Source organism: Dicentrarchus labrax, unplaced genomic scaffold (genome assembly GCF_905237075.1).
Source record: "Dicentrarchus labrax unplaced genomic scaffold, dlabrax2021, whole genome shotgun sequence".
Lineage (NCBI taxonomy): Eukaryota > Metazoa > Chordata > Actinopteri > Moronidae > Dicentrarchus > Dicentrarchus labrax.
The window spans coordinates 5815635-5833266 of NW_026136705.1; the positions used below are offsets into that span (position 1 = coordinate 5815635).

A 17632-nucleotide genomic window follows, 5' to 3' on the forward strand; every position below is an offset into this window, starting at 1 on the left:
TAGTGCACTACTAAAAGTAAAAGCTGTTCCTTGTGCAACAGTGAACTGGTTCACAAGCCCCACTTGTGGTAAACACCCCTTGTGCAAGCATACAGAGTTCCTCATATGCTGTTTTTCTTGCAGAGGTTTATACAGTATCTGGCTTCAAGGAACACACTTTTCAACCTCAGCAATTTTTTGGACAAAAGTGGCCTACAAGGTAAATCACCCAAACTGTACACACTGTGCAGAAATAAACCTTTGAATACTCATGTACATCTGACATTTATTGTGACTCCCTTACTTCCTTGGTTTGTAACGTAGGCTATGACATGTCGACATTTATAAGAAGGTATAGCCGCTACCTGAATGAGAAGGCTGTGTCCTACAGACAAGTCGCTTTTGACTTCACTAAAGTGAAAAGAGGGTAAGGAGCTTTCACTTTGACTTCTTAACTTCCACTGTGACTGACTGAAATGTTAGTGATATCTTGTTCCTTGGCCTTGTGAAATAACACGGCAATAGTTTTGTTTCCTGAAAATTCTTGTGATAGTTTTGGTAAAAGTTGCATAAGCTCATCAGATATATGCAGCATGTAACTTTTAGAACTTCATTATGGGAAAAAAACTTTCCCATAATGAAAAAAAGAAACGTCTTATTTTTAATTCTTTGGCGTGTCTGGGTCCAGTAAGCCTAATTTAACTGATTATTTTGTATCTATTGCAGTGTAACTGTAAGGGGTTTAAGAAAATATTGAAAAATATCAAATCGCGATGTTTTCTTTTGTGATATTGTATCTATTCTCAAAAATGAATTTTTGTATTTGGATGGTTCAGCAAATTTGAGAAATACAAATGGAGGAAAACATTTTTTACTCAGATTTTACGCTTATGGTGGTTGTGTTCTTTTTACTGTGACAGTTTTACTAAAAATAGATTTAAAACAAAAATCACACTATATCAATTCATCATCATTTATCTCTTTGCACAGGTCTGACGGAGTGATGAGAACTGTGAACACAGAGAAACTCCTCAAGACCATACCTATCATCCAAAATCAGATGGACGTGTTACTTGACTTTAATGTGAGTGCTCAGTATTGGCTGCACCAGTTGGCGTCTAAACTGATGGATGACACTGGGTCCATATTTTACATGTTATTTGCATTTTGTGACCAGTTGGCTGTCTCCTACATACTCAAGACCTCCACCTTTCTTCCAGGTCAACGCCAACGAACTGACAAACGGTGTGATCAATGCAGCCTTCATGCTTCTGTTCAAAGATGCAATCCGACTGTTTGCAGCATACAATGAGGGCATAATCAACCTCCTGGGTAACAACAAGCTTTTGTTTTGGCACAGCCATTCTGTTTCTCTAAATCAAATATGTTTGTCTCTTGAACATAGATTAGCCTAGCACATAGCATATCTAAGTACAGGAAATGAGAACATTGACTGAGGTTCTGACCCAGGCTTGCCATTGGAGTGCAGAGCAAAAATGGGCGTGGCTTAGGAAGGGTGACTTAAATGTATATACCCTATAAAAATACAAAAATTACACAATTACAATTGTAAGGGAAATGACGATGGTGTCTTTTTTGTGTTATTTTCTTGTTCTTTTAACAGAGAAATACTTTGATATGAAGAAAGTCCAGTGCAAAGAAGGACTTGACATCTATAAGAAATTCCTTACACGAATGACAAGAATCTCAGAGTTCCTCAAAGTTGCAGAGGTAAGTCAGGACCCCAAATCAACCAGTCAGTAATTACAAAGGGGCCTGGGATCATTTAGATCCGTGCAAATTCTGATACTCTGTGTTCTCGTCCTACAGCAAGTGGGAATTGATCGAGGGGACATCCCAGATCTGTCTCAGGTAATGCAAATTCTAAACATATCCATTTGGCATTGTTGCAATTACTTCAAATAACTTGCCTTAACTTTCCCTTTTTGCTGGCTTTGCCAAACAAAAAAGAGGAGAATGGCCAAATTTGGGGGAATTAATAATGAATAGAACATTATTTATATAATGTGCATATATTTATAGAATATATAGTGTAACATCCCATGTATTTGCCATGAAGCAGCACACAAATGTACTTTTAGGTGGCAAATCGTCATGGAATAATGAATGAATACTGTCAGTATGCAGCTGTACTTGAATGACACTTTTATTTGAATGAGCAGTATATGTATCTGCCATGCCCATAGTTTCTGTTTTATGTGCTGAGGTTTTAAGATATCCACCACTGAGAATTATTTCGCAACTACAACACAATGGAGGTGAGAGAAATTTTAAGGAATATTTATTGAGTTGCTATTGAGTTTTCAAAAATGTTGGTGTTCTACCAACGAAATTCCACTCACCTTCATTGTGTTTGGGTACCGGAGAGTAGGGTTAAGCAAGTGAAACCAGTATCAATCAATATCAATATAAAGTTGAAGATGTTCTGTAAATTGTTTTTAATAGCAACTTCTGATCAGCCCATGTCAATTTCAAATTTAAATTAAAGCTTTAAATAACGTTTTTTCATATTTGCTAAATCAGGATATAGTAATACATTTATTAGCTAATAAAACAAAAATTTGTTTTCAGTAAAGTTACTTACTGCATCTTTAACAACTACCAGTTAGTCTCACTCACTTCTGTTGGATTGGGATATTTTGGCTGGTTGAACAGATATAGAAACTGGGGTATTCACTTCTCCCTATCCTTAACATCTTGTGACCTCGAGACATAAAACCTCAACAGTTCACATGCAAATATATGGATGAACTGAGCCTTTAAATTTTGGGGAATTCAACAGCTTATTATTGTTGTTATTTTACATATTTGACATATGTTTTAGTACCAGTTACACTACTAGGCCCACTGTTAAACACTAGTGTGCACTGAGTGAGTCTCATTTTAAGAGAGCTGTTACAGAAGCTGCAGCAAGAGAACTCAGAACTATTGTTCAAACTCTTGGTAACTTGGTAAGATGGTAGTACTTTCTGAGACTATACTGTCATGCATTGTTTGATTTACAGTGTTATTGTAGGTCATTATGTGTGCCTGAGTAGGTTTAGTGACCTCCATAATGCGAACTTCCAGAATTTGGCTATTATTGTCTTCTTGCAGGCTGCTAGCCCCCTGCTGCTTCAGGCCTAACATGTTATAACACCAAGTGCTGTGCTAGGCAATGCATGGGCTCACTTCTGCACTCATAAACACCTTCCAACTCACACACACTCCTGACCTTGCACGTTGTACAGCAAATAAAGGTGTGAATTAAGGGTTTTAGTGTGGTTATATGGTAGGTCCAGTCACCTGCTGAAGTTGTGCCTTATGTGCAGAATCTATTTATTTGCAGGCTCTGTTGTTCACTATGCAATTAGAACTTTGCAACTGTAGCCAGAATTAGAGCTTTCTCCCAAACATTTCTTAGTATCTTCACTGTTACCACCTTTATTTTCTGTATTTTCCCTTCCTTCTATCTCTCCATTTTCAGTTTACAGTTTGTGTAAGTATCTGAACCTTTTCTCTCTCTGTCTCTGTGTTTGAGAGTAGCGTTGTTTGTGGAGTCTTGGCAATAACTTGCATGCTTCATTTTTATTTTTTGTATTTATTCTTCAGAGGACATTTTGTATAAGGCTTTCCTCAACGTTTGAAAGTTAATGTGTGTCAATTGGATTCACGCTAGGCCCCCAGCAGCCTGTTGGATGCCCTGGAGCAGCACTTGGCTTCTTTAGAGGGGAAAAAAGTCAAAGACTCAACAGCAGCCAGCAGGTAGGTTTGCTTCGTCTCTGTTCACTTGATCTGGCTCTATGCCATCCGGGCTCAGAGCAGAGGCTCATGTTTGCTTCAGCAACTTGATATCATTGGACTGATTTTTAAAGGTGTTTTTTTTTCAGCATGGAAGATAGTTCAACAGTTGTATTAGGACATGTGTACAAATTGAAAGCTTGAAACAAAATTGTAGCAAAATAATTCCCACATTAAAATCCTTCAAAGGTCATCTACTCCTACCTCATTAAAAATTCCAGAATTCACTGTAAAGTCCATTCTCAGTGGATGTGCACTGGTGGCTTCAAGTTTCTACATCACACTGTACAAGCTGATACTGGACCAGGACTGACTCCCAAACTTTTTATGATGTCACAAATCATGCTGTTAGGCACCGCCCCTTAAAATCAGATTTTCAATGAGCACAGAGAAACTTTTCACTTTCAGCAGATGAATGTGAAAACATCCTTCTAGTGTCAAACTCTGCACAGACAGCATTCAAACAGCACACTGTAGGGACAAGAAGAAACCAGCAATAGGTGTGCATAAGTCCAGTGGTAAAAGTATATAATGTGAAAATGTGGCGAAAATATTTTGATTAGATTTTTTTTTTGGTTAGTCACTGTTTTCTGTGTCTGTCCCCTGATTCAGGGCTAGCACCCTCTCCAGTGCGGTCTCCTCCCTAGCCAACACCGGTATATCTTTCACCAGAGTGGACGAGAGGGAAAAACAGGCTGCCCTGGAAGAAGAGCAGGCTCGCCTAAAAGCACTAAAAGTAAATTTTCCTTACTCACCTGCATTCCTTTCAGCTTAGTTCACTTTCAGGCCTGCAGGCATTTTGCTATACCTTGAAGTTGAATGAAGTCATGCCGTGCATGTCATTAGGACTCTTCTTTAGTGATTATAGCAAATACATAGCCATGATGATTGGTGCAGATTTTGAATAGCCTGTGGTTTATCGTCTGAGATGTATACAATGTAAGTAAGTAAAGCTTTATTTATATAGCACTTTTTAACACAGAGTTGCAAAGTGCTTTACAAACAAAAATAAAAAACACAAACATACAAATGGTCTATATATATGCATATATACATATAAACATGTACATGCATAAACATACATAGGGAGCATTTAAATACAAACATAAGGAAGATAAAACAAGAGGGAAAGCATAAATGAAAAGAGAGACAACAGATGAGAAAACAAACAAGGAGATCTAGAGGTTTTGAGCAGCCGCTTAAAACAGTCCACAGATTCAGTGAATCTGAGTGAATGGGGAAGACGAGGAACAAGGAGATCCGAAATGTAACTGCGGGCAAAGTCATGAAGTGCCTTATATGTAATCAGTAAGATCTTATAATTGATTCTGAATTTTACCGGAAGCCAATGAAGGGATGCGAGAACAGGAGTAATGTGAGACCGACGGCTGGCTCTGGTTAAAAGCCTGGCGGCTGCATTTTGGGCTAACTGTAAACGATTTAACAAAGCTTGACTGAGGCACGTGTAGAGGGAGTTACAGTAATCTAGAGGGGAGAAAATGAAGCTGTGAATTAATTGTTCTAGGTCATCGGAGAACAAAAGCTTCTGTTTATTTCGTATCTGCAGAAAACAGGATTGGACAAGTTTTGTAACATGAAGGTCAAATGTCATATACTGGTCAAAGATGAAATGTAAAAATGTAGTAATTCTAACATCCCCTGTTTGATTCAGGGCAAGACCTTTGCTGTATGTCACCCCTTTTATTCTCTCCCCATATTTCATGTCTCACTCTGCTTTGAACAGCCAAATTACAGCAAAATGCTTAAAAAAACAACTGAGTAGTCACACTGAGTAGTTGGATACAGGTTAGCCTCTGCGTTGCTAACATAAGCCTCCTTATCATTGTAGGAGCAGCGTCTGAAAGAGCTTCAGAAGAATCCTGCTACAGCGACCACAGACTCCTCCCCTGTCTCCACGGTGGGCGGGACCATCAACTCAGCCCCCGCCATTGACCTCTTCTCTACCCCCAGCTCTACCAACAGGTGATCACACAGGACTCACACCCTGTCAATCATCTTAAAGGTTCTATATGTAACTTTTAAAAACTGTTAATGGCCGTTAAGTGAACTGCAGTCCTGCATCCTGTCCTCACACTCGGTACACAGTTCATAGGCGCTGGGGAGCATCATAATGGGCATCGGCTAGTGGTGACATACATGAGAAAATAAATTACAATCATGTTTAGAAATATTCTTATGTTTTATTTGGACCATTGACTCCATGCTACTAATTAGCTTGCTGTTTACAAATCAGCTAGACCCACACCACAATGTCAAGCCACAGCTAGCCAAACGCAGCTTAAGTTAGACTACAGTTAGCTTGTTAGATCCCCATGCCCTGCATTGCTCTTGGCTGGGAAAGCAATTGTTAGCTTTGTACCACATTTATTTTTGGCTAAAATCGACACATTTTAAGCTGGTAATTTTGGCAAGCTTGCCAAATAACATCCAGTCAGATAGTATTTTGCTATTGTTATGTAAATGAGCAAGCAAGCAACCCAGCCATGCTGGTAAGGTTTTCCAGCGCTGGCCACCCCACAGTGCCAGCCCACAAAGTAACCTGGAAACAGCAAGCCTGGAGACTGGATGAAATAGCTGACTTCATCCACTCAGGCAGTATTTTAGCAATTTCATCCGCATTAGGTAGCAAGCTAACGTTATCCAGCCCAAACCACAAAATACTTTGCAGTAATGTAAGCTTTGACTTTGGACTTTGTGTTGTTTTGGGAGATGGGTGTTTGTACATTGACGTTAGCAGACTCCATTTTCAAGCTAACGTTAGCTAAAGTTGCACACTGTTGACACTGTAGAGAAGTGGAGAGAGAATGTACAGAAACATATAAACACATAAATGTCACATACATTGGATTCCCCTCAGCTCACAGGCAACTGAGAAAGTAGGGGGAGGTCTCATTCTTTAAGTTAAAGTTACAACCCGTTCTCACAAATTTGCTGTAAAAAGTGATTATTACATGAAAGTCATGCGTAAAATGCGTAAGAATCATACATATGGAAACTTTAAAGTGACCACCACTCGGTTTCATGGCTTCTCTGCATCTCTTGAAGGAGATGCCACTGCATGTTTTTGCTTGTACATTCAGTTGCAGATGAAACATACAATTAGATCAAATCGTTTTTGCAGTTCTTTAACTGCTGTTTGTTTATAAAACGGCATCAATGGAAGTTTAGAAATTTGAAGACTGATTGAAGTTACTTAATCAGCTTTGTGGCAATCAGAATCAGAATCAGAATGAGATTTATTGTCAGGTAGGTTTTTACATATATGAGGAATTTGTCTTGGTGCAATGGTGCTTAAAATATACAATCACACAAAAAATAAAAAGATACATATATAAATCACACAAAAATATACAAGTCACACAAGAATAAAGTACTTTTAAAAAAAAAAAAAAAAAGATAAATAAAGATAAGAAAGGTAAGAAAAAGATAGGAAAACTGTACAGAAGATGGGAGTGCATTAATGTAATGCATATTCCACGGAAGAAAGAAGAAAAGTAGGAAAGAGATCAGCTGGAGTTATTCCCCTGATGTTCATGAGCTCTTCTCTAGTATCACAGCCGAAAACTTAATTAACACACAAAACAAGAAAAAACAAAGCGCACCAACACACCAGGGCGACCGTCCGTGGCGCCATCTTAGATCTACACAACACAAACAACTTATGTGTTTGAGCTTTTTGCGTTCTACACCTTCAAGGTTGGTAGATCGATGTTGATAATTTAGTTGAAAGGATTACTTAAATGCAAGTAGATCAAAATGGTTTCACAGGTTCTCTAAGATTAGATGAAACCTTGATCCCTGTATAGAAACTGGGACGTTGCAGCAGTAGTACTGATAACCTCAGATGCAGAACAAGAATATGCAATAAAAATACTGAATGAAAATACTAATGCAAATAGGGCAGTGCGACACATTAACATAACACCGTCGACAGTTATAACACCACAATTTGTACATGGAAATAATCAATTTTTAGCTGCACCTGGATTGCTGAGGACAAAATTGCAGTCATATTTGTTTCTTCTAGTAGCAACCTTGGAGCTGGGGGGAAAATCTAATGTTTTGTGAATGAGTGACTGATTTATCCTCTATGCCCTTGTTTTCCTGCTCATTCGCTCCAGCAACTCCAAGGCAGCCAACGACCTGCTGGACCTGCAACCGGCCTTCCAGCAGCCGCTGCCCCTCTCCACCACTAACACATGGGGAGGTGAGAACTCCACACTTCTTGGCAACTCTTCAATCCACACTGCTACCACATGTACACACATACTCATTAGCGCACACACACCTCTCTTAAAAATTCTCCACAGTACACACATACAGGATGATTGCTTATTTATTATAAAAAGGGAGGATTGGGGTTTACAGTATGATCATTCAAATTAAATATTTATATGAATAACCAAGAACAGAATTTAAAAAAGAGTTGCAAATACCAAACATAAATATTATTAATGGTAACTATTTAAAACCCAGTACTGGCACCTACTCATTAATTTATGTCTTTTTTTGTGAGGTGGCCATATATTTTGACCTGTAGTTGATGTTTTCTGTTAAACATCAACTATCCCTACTGGCCCTACATACACAACGTCCTCCTTACTCATGAAAAGGACAGCAGGAAAATTAAGTAATTAATTTGTAATCATCATGTACCGAATTTATATTCTCAGGTCATGTTTATGTGAATAGGTTTTGATTTGTGTGTTAAACCCTTTCTATTTGCTAACAACAGCACAAGCAGAAACAACAGTTTTCTTGCTTTTTATTTTATTTTACTTATTTTTATTTTATTTAAGGACATATGCCTGCAGTGCTTGCCAGTATCATATAACTGTACCTTTTTAAAGGGATTTAGATTTGGACAGTTTGGAGAAGCAGACAGAAGTCCTGGCGGGAAAGCAGAGCAATGCACTGCTGCAGAAAAATTTATTTTAACCACATAAAAAAGGCCCACCTCAAATAACAATGTACACAACATTACGAATATTTTCACCACTTTACCTTCCTCTCAGACAGCTTTTTTCTTTGGTACTAAACGTAGAACTTCTATATCCCTATTCATAAAGGCTTTGACACACTAGTCCAACGGTCAGCCATGGGACAATGTCAGGCCCTCTGTAAGGATCTGTAGCCTTAGTTTTTGCAGTGTCTGCCACACCGTTGGCACTGTCTGCAGTACTGACTGCTGCCACATGGTACGGACAGGTATTACCTCTTGCATAGGTGCAGAACATACTTGCTAGTTGGCTGTACATGTAGTTGAGTCGGTGGGTTCTTGTGTTGGCCAAGACACAGGCGACATGAGGCAATGCAACAATCTGCTTTTGTTGCCCCCATACAAAGCAGTGTGTTGCCCTGTTGCCCTGCTGGGACTTGTCTTTGACTTGCATAGTGCCTAGTTTGAGTTGCAACCTTAACTCATATCTCTTTATAATGTTGTTTGAAGTGTTTCCACTTCAGTTTCATATCAGAAGGTATGTAAATAATGTAGTATAATGTTAGCGTGCAGACTAAAATTATAGTTTTATACATAGTCCATGCTCATTTACTTCAAGTAACTTTTGTTTTTTTTATCTGATTAGGAAAACTTATCCCTCCATAAGAGTTAAGGCATAGTGGATTTTTATAAATGAAATTACTGTATTATTGTGAGCACAGATGTCTTTGGATATCAGCCTGTGTGCTGGACTCTGACCGTTCTGATAATGAAGACCCTTAACCCGTGGACTAACTAAAGCGGTTGTATAAAGCTGGTGGTCAGGCCTTAAATTTGGCCAATAGGCAGCAGAGTGCATGATAACATCCTTTGTCTCCAACACTGTTTTAATCCTCCTCACCTGCATCACTGACATTTTCCCCCTGCACGTCATCTTGCATGCACTTTTTTAACTTCTCTTTTAAACTTTCCTCACCCTCCTCTCCACCATTATCTCTCTGTTCCCTCCCTTTTTTTTTCTTGTCCTCCTTTTTCTCTGCCCGCTCAGATCCTTTCACCTCTGCTGCAGAAGCTGTGGAGGAATCCATTCCAAACTCAAACCCTTTCCTCACACTACCTGTTGTCGACACGTCCGCCGCGTCCTCAGACGCTGGCAGCCTGTCCTCTAGGACACCAAGCCATGAAGTGTTCGGTGGGATTGTTTTGCTGCATCTTCTCCTTTCTTGCACAGTCTGGATCTCATTTTGTGTCTACACAATGTCTCATAACGTCACCCTGGCTAATGATTGTAGTTGATTTCACTGTGTAATGGGTACGGAGTGAAGATGTAGAAGAATATTTCAAAGTAGCGGGGGAAGAAATGGAGGAAATGCCTGAAGTGGTTTAGGGTCACTGGTCAGAACATACTGTTTCTTAACCCTTTTCTCACATTCATCAAAGATCTGGCATGCTGCCCTTCTCCAAATATTTGCTTCCTTCCACAATCAGGCTAAGTTCCTAATGTTTATTTTCTCAGCTCTTAGCCATCTTTGATTTAAGCTGTTTAATCTTTTATTTGCTTTTTGTATTTCTGGCCAGAACTCCCTAGTGCACAAATGTCTATCTTTATCAGCAGCGGTTTTGTTTTGTTTTCCTCCAGATCATTACAATCCCTTTTTTGACTCAAGCTCTTCCCTGGCATCTGATCTTGATGCTGCTGCACATATAGAGACATTTATCACAGGTACTATAGTGGACAACTGTCTGGCTGCTGGAGTGCTGACATGAGAGTAGTGCGATGTTGTTTAGTATTTGTGGAATGCGATGAGTAGAACTTGATTGACACGGTGTCTCAGTGAGTTTGAACATCCTGCCTTCCCTGCTTTGTACAAGCCAGTGGTTGTGAGCCTGCATTGTTTTGTGGTTAGCCACTAGTTGTGCGCTTCCCAAAATGTTTGCCCTGTATTTAGTCTAGCCATGTGATGAGTGCTGGCTTCCTCTGCTTTTGTCCAAAAAATCCGATCTTTGTTTTTCCTCTGTTTCAAAAGCCATTCCCACAGTTGCTTTGCTTCATTGCTGCCCTTTTCACTGCTTAATCTTTTTTCTGGTCTTGCATTGTCATAATCTTCTCCCTTCTTCCTCCCTCTTCTCTCTCCGTCTGGTTCTTTGTCTGTCTGCTGTTGTTGCTGTGTGTCAGACTCCTTCTGTGGGCCAAGCCCTTACAACACCACTCCTCTCTTCCAATCTGAGCCCCCTGCCGTAGCTGGTCTATTCAGAGGTAGGTAGACCCAGGTTGATCAAGGTGTTACAAGTCCTATGCAGAAATCCAACCTAAAACACCTGATGTACCTTAGTTTGGTTGTTTTCAGGTTGTATTTTTTCTTAATCTTCTAATGTCAAACGGAAAAAATGTGTGAATCTGTTAATCATTTTCTCAATTAAGTGTTTGCTCCATAAAATGTCAGAAAATTGTGAAAAATGTTTATCACTGTTCAAGGAGAGGTCTTCAACTGTCTTGTTTTGTCCACAGCCCAAAAGATATTCTTACTACTATGACTATGAACCCAGAAAATATTGCTGAAATTTGAGAACATGGACATTTTTTTCTAAAACAAATGACTCAAAACGATTAATCAATTATCAAAATATTTGGTGAATAAAAGTTGACAACTTATTGCTTAATCGCCTTATCATTGCAGCTCTAACAGACATTGAGGTCGTTACAGCATAGAAACCATTGCAAAACATTGTTGTAACTTGTTAAATCGAAGTCACTGTTAGCTGTGATGTCTTAATAAGACAAAGTTAGAGAGATTTCCTTAAAACCAGATTACTTTTGTATGGGAATCATTACAAAGCACAACAACACTTTTTTACTTTCCCTTTTTGAGTGTGGCATGTTTTAAAAAGTTTAAAATCCAAATTTTAGGCCTTACAATGTTTTAAATATGATTTTGACAGCTCTCAAAAATGTATTAGAAGAATTAATTAATGAATAACTTAAGTAACAAGTTTCCTTTTTCAGTCTCACTTTGAAATGCGTTTTTGGAAAAATAATTGTATGGGTCATGCTGCAGCAACAAAACTGACATGGAACCGATACCGATTTTCTTTTTGGGTATAGGAATTACAGCTCTTTACTGCCCCAATTATCACGAGTGTACTAAAGAGCATCAGCTTAATTATCTCTGTGTCTCTGTATCTCTCTTCAGCAAACATGAATCTACTGCAGTGGTTGGGATGGTTGCTCGATGGTAGCATTTCATGGTACATTTTAGTTTAGAAAGTTGAGGTGACTGTATCTGGATCCTGATACTTATCTTTCTCTTTGCCACCAGGGTTTACAGCCTCCCCAACGCCCCAGCAGCCACAGAACTCTCAAGGCCTTAACGTCGACTTTGACTCAGTATTTGGCAACAACACCAATGCCAACAACCTGGACTCTACAGGTAAGTGTTATACTCCTACACACACTGCCGTCTTCTCATCCCATAGCCCTTTGGGAGCCAGCAGACCTCATGTACTAAGCTGCCACCTGAAGGTCTGGAGGACAGACTGCATGTTCATTGGGTCATGTCGAGGCTGCAGACTATCAAAGTGCTGGACTTGTTTGTCAGTGTGTGGTGTTTACGTGAATTATGAGTGTTGGAAGCATATCCCAAGCCAAGCATTCGTGGCTTTCTTTAATATAACAGAAGGCTCATCTTTGTAGAAGGCCACCAGCTTATTGGTGGTTAGTGGCTCTTAATTGTGCTTTTATCATGTAGACAAAAATGGCAGAGCCTGAAATGCATGGTTATACTTTATAACTAGGCCACTTTTTCAATATGTTAACTATGTCATTAATAAGACGGCGTGGTGGAAGAATTCCTATAATCTCAGTGAGAATATCGGCTGTATTTACCAGCCAATCAGACAAGTTTTATATTATATAGTTTTGTGTTTGCTTGCTTGGTTATTTTGTGTTTTGTTTTTTTTCTGTCAAATATATTCTCATAATGACCATCCCATGCTAATTCAGGCTTTCAGAAAACAGTGTTGGGTAGTCTTGCATTCTTATTTTACAGTATTAACTATTGATTATGATGAATGATTATTCCTCCTTTGTTAACAGGCTCAGAACAACATGGAATCTCTAGCAGATATTTTCACTTAACGATCAGCATCTGTATGTCGTGTATGCATTGTAACACATTTGAATCCTGAGCTGAAGGTCTGACTAAGGCTGCAGGAATCACTCAGTCTCATGAATATTAATTTGTCCCTTTTTTAGTAGTTTACTACTACTCGATTCTGATTGATCAGTCATTAAATCAGTCAGTCTGCTGGTCACGTCTTTTAAAGCAGATTTTTATTGAACACAAACTAAAAAAATCAGTTCAATTAATATTACCAATAATATGAGCAAGAATAAGCGCATTCTCCTTACATTAGAGTTGGATTAACTTGTTTAAGTTGTTGCTACAGCGTGTGTTGGTCCGCTGGTCTAGTTTGTTACTGCTGGATTGTGCTGCGACGCTAACGTTAGTCTCTGTGTCACAGCGTAGAAAGTATTCACAATATATTCACGTTTGTCTCGAAGAGCTACTTATTGAGTCATTAAATCAACAAATGCTTGCAACAGCTGTCTTTTTTTTTAAAGATAAACAACAAGTAACTCTAGCGTGTGTGTGCTGTAGATTTCCCAGGTGCTGCACTCTCTTGCATTTAAGTTCCACCTTTTTTGTTCTGTTAACATGCCTTTATTAACTAACATTTAGAAAACAGATTTTTGGCATTTGTGAATTGATGCAGAATCATAAGAGATAAGAATTGAGATTCTTGTGTATATAGACGTGTGAGAAAAATCTGCATATCTCCATGTATACCGGTACATAATAATAATGATCAGATTCCATGTTGCTGTGATAAATACATCCACAGAGGTGTTAATTGTGCATGTAATGAACACTAAAAAAAATAAAATAAATTCTACTTGATGGAATGGTTACTGATGGGCTGTGGCCAAATCAATGTAGTCAATTTGCCCGAAACCATAGCTTATAGAAGTGCTGTCCTGTATTGTCAAGAAAAACTCCTGGAAAATGATTTGTAAAATATCGTGGGAACCCTGATAGGTTGGAGTTAGCCCTTTCTGTAATATCGTACCAAGCACACCACAGCTGCCGTCCATATTTCTTCTTTGAATATCTGCTCATGTGTTAACTGGACAGAATATCTGTATTCAGTTTTTTTTTTTTTTTGGAAGTGGAAATCATTTCAACTGACTGCGACTCGCATTCATATTATTTATTGCTTATTGATTATTGTAACTTACAATGGACTCTAAATGTCACAGTATTTGACTACTGAAAAACCCCACATTTGAACTATTCACTTCAGATGTTTTTTGAAGTAGAATTGTAGGCTTTAGAAATATTATTATGTTGATGTAGTATTTTAAAATTTAAATATAACTTTAAATAGACATAGGTATAATTACTAACAAATGAAACACTGGCAGCGTGTAATGGCTTCTATGCTGTGTCTACATTGCGTGCTGCTGAGGCAGATTGGAGGAAATCACATATTGTGATGAAAGAGAAATAAAGTCTTAATTTTGATAAACACTGTCACTAACAATACCACCAGAGTGTGATTAAGGTTAACGACTGTTTCACCCTTCGCCTCGTTAGTGTATGGTATTACACCAATGTATCATCATTAATTTGGCAAGAATATTAGATGTTTCTAACTGCTACATTTAGCACTACCTTGAATCTCTCACACCCTTAATGGGTTCTATGCTGCTCACAATCTCACTTTTTTTTTTTTTTTCTCTCTTCCCTTGTCCTGGGGTTAACCACACTCCCTCGGGCCTTGGCTTTTTGCATGGCATATGCATGACTGGGTGAGTTGACTCAACACACACTCCTCTCAGTCTCACAAAGTTTTTTTTTTTTTGTGTGTGTTTTTTTTTTTCTGCTTCCTGCCTCATCCAAACTCACCATCCTCTCTCTGTCTGTGTATATGCACTTTCTGTACTGTCCGTGTGTGTGTTTGTCTTTCTGTTATTGTTGGTGTATTGTGTGTTCACCTGTCCTGGCCCCCGGCAACTCTCACCCTCCCCTCCCCTCCCCTTCCTTCCTTTCTTTTTGTCCTACCCCCTTTTGATTAAGATGTTTTAGGTGGCATCCTCAAACCGACAGTGGCATCCTCACCCAATCAGGATATGACCCCAAATGGCCAACAGCCCCACAAACTGGTGTCCAACGACCTGGACTCGTCTCTGGCCAATCTTGTTGGCAGTAAGTTGCCTGTATTTTGCAACCATGACCAAACATTTAATCAATGGAACTAATTCTGATAAAATCAGATTATTAGAGGTGAAATTTGTACCGAACAGTATCAGTAAGCGGGAATAGTATAGTTTACATAAATATCAAATGTGTAAAATTTGACATTGAAGCAAAGTAAAATGACATAAGTTTTTCTACATTTTATGTCTTAATATGTAGTTTTAGTTTTTCGTGGTTGTGCATTCATTACTTTGCTTCTGTCCTCTTAAGATCTGGGAATCGGCAACGGTGCACCAAAGAAGTAAGTGAACTCAAGTAATATTTAACTTGTCCCTGATACTGCATTCTAATGCAAGGTTCCCACGAGTCCTGGAAAACCTTGAAAATCTGGATATTTAAAGACTTGTTTTCCAGTCCCGGAAACACCTGGAAATTGATTAAAATTACCAAATATCTTGGAAATATTCTATATTGTCCCGGAAAATTCAAATTGTATTTTAGCCCCTCAATCAGATCACCTACGTAAACCTAGGTTAGAGGAAAACTGTAGTCAAGTCACCAGAGACTGTAAAAAAATCATCCATGGTGAGAACAGCACGAATGCAAGCTAACGTGTAGTGTCCATAAATTTGACCACCTACCTGTAATGAACCTACATCACTTCATCATGAAAGGTCTTGGAAATTTTTTTACAGAGTGGGAACCCTGTAATGACTAACATTTTTTACTTGATCTCTGTAGTGATCTTCACTGGAGTCAGCCTGGTGAGAAGAAGCTAACAGGTGGAACTAACTGGCAACCCAAGACTGCTCCTTCCACCACCTGGAACCCTGCAACCATGGTAGGACTATCACTTGTCTACGTCTGTCTGGTATTATTCCCCAACCAACAAACATAGATCAATTAGTGTCATTAAATAAAGTCACGTGCAGGATGCAGCTTTTAAGCCTCGGTCACAGTGGTCAGATCTCTGTACTGTTCGCACTACACAACTTTCTGTCTTATAATCAGGAGTCTTGAAGTTGTTGTCGTTTGGACACTATGTGACTGATCAGCAACAAAGAGTCACACACTACAACTTACACTATAACAAGGAGTGTGGTCTCCTAACTATTTTTCATCAGGAGTCATTAACAAGTGCATCTTGTTTAATCAGATAAGTAGTTTAAAAACATGCACCATTTACAGCATACAGCATATATAATTAGCCTGATCATCCAGCATCAGTAATAAATACACACATTATTAAAGCATTCATCAAACTAATAACTAAAAGCAATCAACGTCAGACAACCTTATCATCATTCTTTAACAGTTACCTAATGTTTCTGTAGTGGTGACAAAACCTTAAAAAACTATACGGATCAGCATACAAAAGCCCCCTTTTAAGAAATATCACATTTTAACAATTCCTAACGTTTCCGTAAACATGAAGTGTATTCTGTACAAACTTTGCATTTTGTCACCTCTGATTACTCAGCCTCTGTTGTAGCTCTTTCTGTGCTCTTTCAGTGGGAGAAGACTGTTGAAATGAGAGGCAGACAGTTTCAGTAATTTCAAGATTTCTCTAACATAAATTGTGGTTGGTGGATCAGATACACACTGAATTGAACACCGACTCACAACTCTGTGTGTGTGTGTGTGTGCTGTAGTTCATTGCATGGTCGTCTGTGACATGACCACACATCATAGATTTTTTTTATTCAGTTCATACATTGCAATCTTCCTCACGGGAGTGCACACCAATTTGTCTCAGATCTGTCAATCTCCCAAAATAGTTGCAGAGTGGAAAAACTAAAACCAAAAATGACTGGGAAATGTAGTTACACAGCCTAGTAACATGCTTCAATACCGTGAATCACAGTGTACACAGACAAATGCGTAGCAAAGCATGCTGGGTATTCCGAATCAAAATATGACCTGTATATTGAAACACACTTCTTGTACTGCTTACCTAAACACATGTCCTTCTTCATTTATTGCCTTTCGCTGTGTTGCAAAAGTTGTTGCATTATATCCTACCTTATATTGCAAGCAAGACCATCTCTACTGTTTATATGGTTTAAGCATTTTCCTGCTCTCGCACCAACACTGGCATGCACTGGTTGATATTAATGTCTTCACAGAGGCCATGCTAGCAGTCACAGCATGCAGCTGTATGGGCTCAGGCCATTACCAGCCCCCAGTTCATGTGTGAACCACCTAGTCAGTACAGGCTTGTTTAGAACCACTTACAGCTTTTAACCAACGTCAGATTACTGTTATTTAAAATCTAATCTCAATTTTCTGTCTGCCAAGAAATGCCCTGTCAAGCTTTCCCTGCCAGTTTTCTTCTTGCTGCCTTGCCAGTGAAAGGTGTTGAGTGATTGTGGGACTAAGGCTTTCCTGGAAGGCCTTCAGGCCTTCCTGTATTGTGTATGTACTGGGCTTTCTTGCCTCCCAGGTGTCCTTTGATCTCTTTAACCGGTGTCATAATAGCCACAACCTCTTGTTGTCTGCTTATGAAGTGCTATTGTTGAAATGACAACTCCAGTGTTTTCTGGAGCTTTGGCTCGTTTCTCTTATTGTTTCACACAATTGCATATTGATTTATCACACTGAAATGCACGTAGTTGATTTTCAGTCCAATCTAATC

General features: G+C 38.9%; 1 protein-coding gene across 15 annotated transcripts in view; it reads left to right on the forward strand.

Moving 5' to 3' along the window:
* Positions 1 to 17632, forward strand: part of picalma (phosphatidylinositol binding clathrin assembly protein a) — a 42516-nt gene that overhangs the window by 16346 nt on the left and 8538 nt on the right. For 3 of the 15 annotated variants that reach the window (XM_051401541.1, XM_051401544.1, XM_051401542.1), the window contains exons 4-20: positions 124 to 199; positions 304 to 406; positions 970 to 1063; positions 1200 to 1311; positions 1604 to 1710; positions 1810 to 1851; positions 3659 to 3744; positions 4393 to 4516; positions 5630 to 5763; positions 7923 to 8008; positions 9789 to 9932; positions 10380 to 10463; positions 10917 to 10997; positions 12058 to 12168; positions 14878 to 15006; positions 15268 to 15298; positions 15739 to 15838. In XM_051401541.1, the coding sequence (XP_051257501.1) occupies positions 124 to 199; positions 304 to 406; positions 970 to 1063; positions 1200 to 1311; positions 1604 to 1710; positions 1810 to 1851; positions 3659 to 3744; positions 4393 to 4516; positions 5630 to 5763; positions 7923 to 8008; positions 9789 to 9932; positions 10380 to 10463; positions 10917 to 10997; positions 12058 to 12168; positions 14878 to 15006; positions 15268 to 15298; positions 15739 to 15838 (1644 nt within the window). Of the gene's footprint in view, positions 1 to 123; positions 200 to 303; positions 407 to 969; positions 1064 to 1199; positions 1312 to 1603; positions 1711 to 1809; positions 1852 to 3658; positions 3745 to 4392; positions 4517 to 5629; positions 5764 to 7922; positions 8009 to 9788; positions 9933 to 10379; positions 10464 to 10916; positions 10998 to 12057; positions 12169 to 14877; positions 15007 to 15267; positions 15303 to 15738; positions 15839 to 17632 lie in introns of those variants that run through there. The other 12 variants (XM_051401543.1, XM_051401545.1, XM_051401548.1 and 9 more) reach the window with 9 other exon arrangements.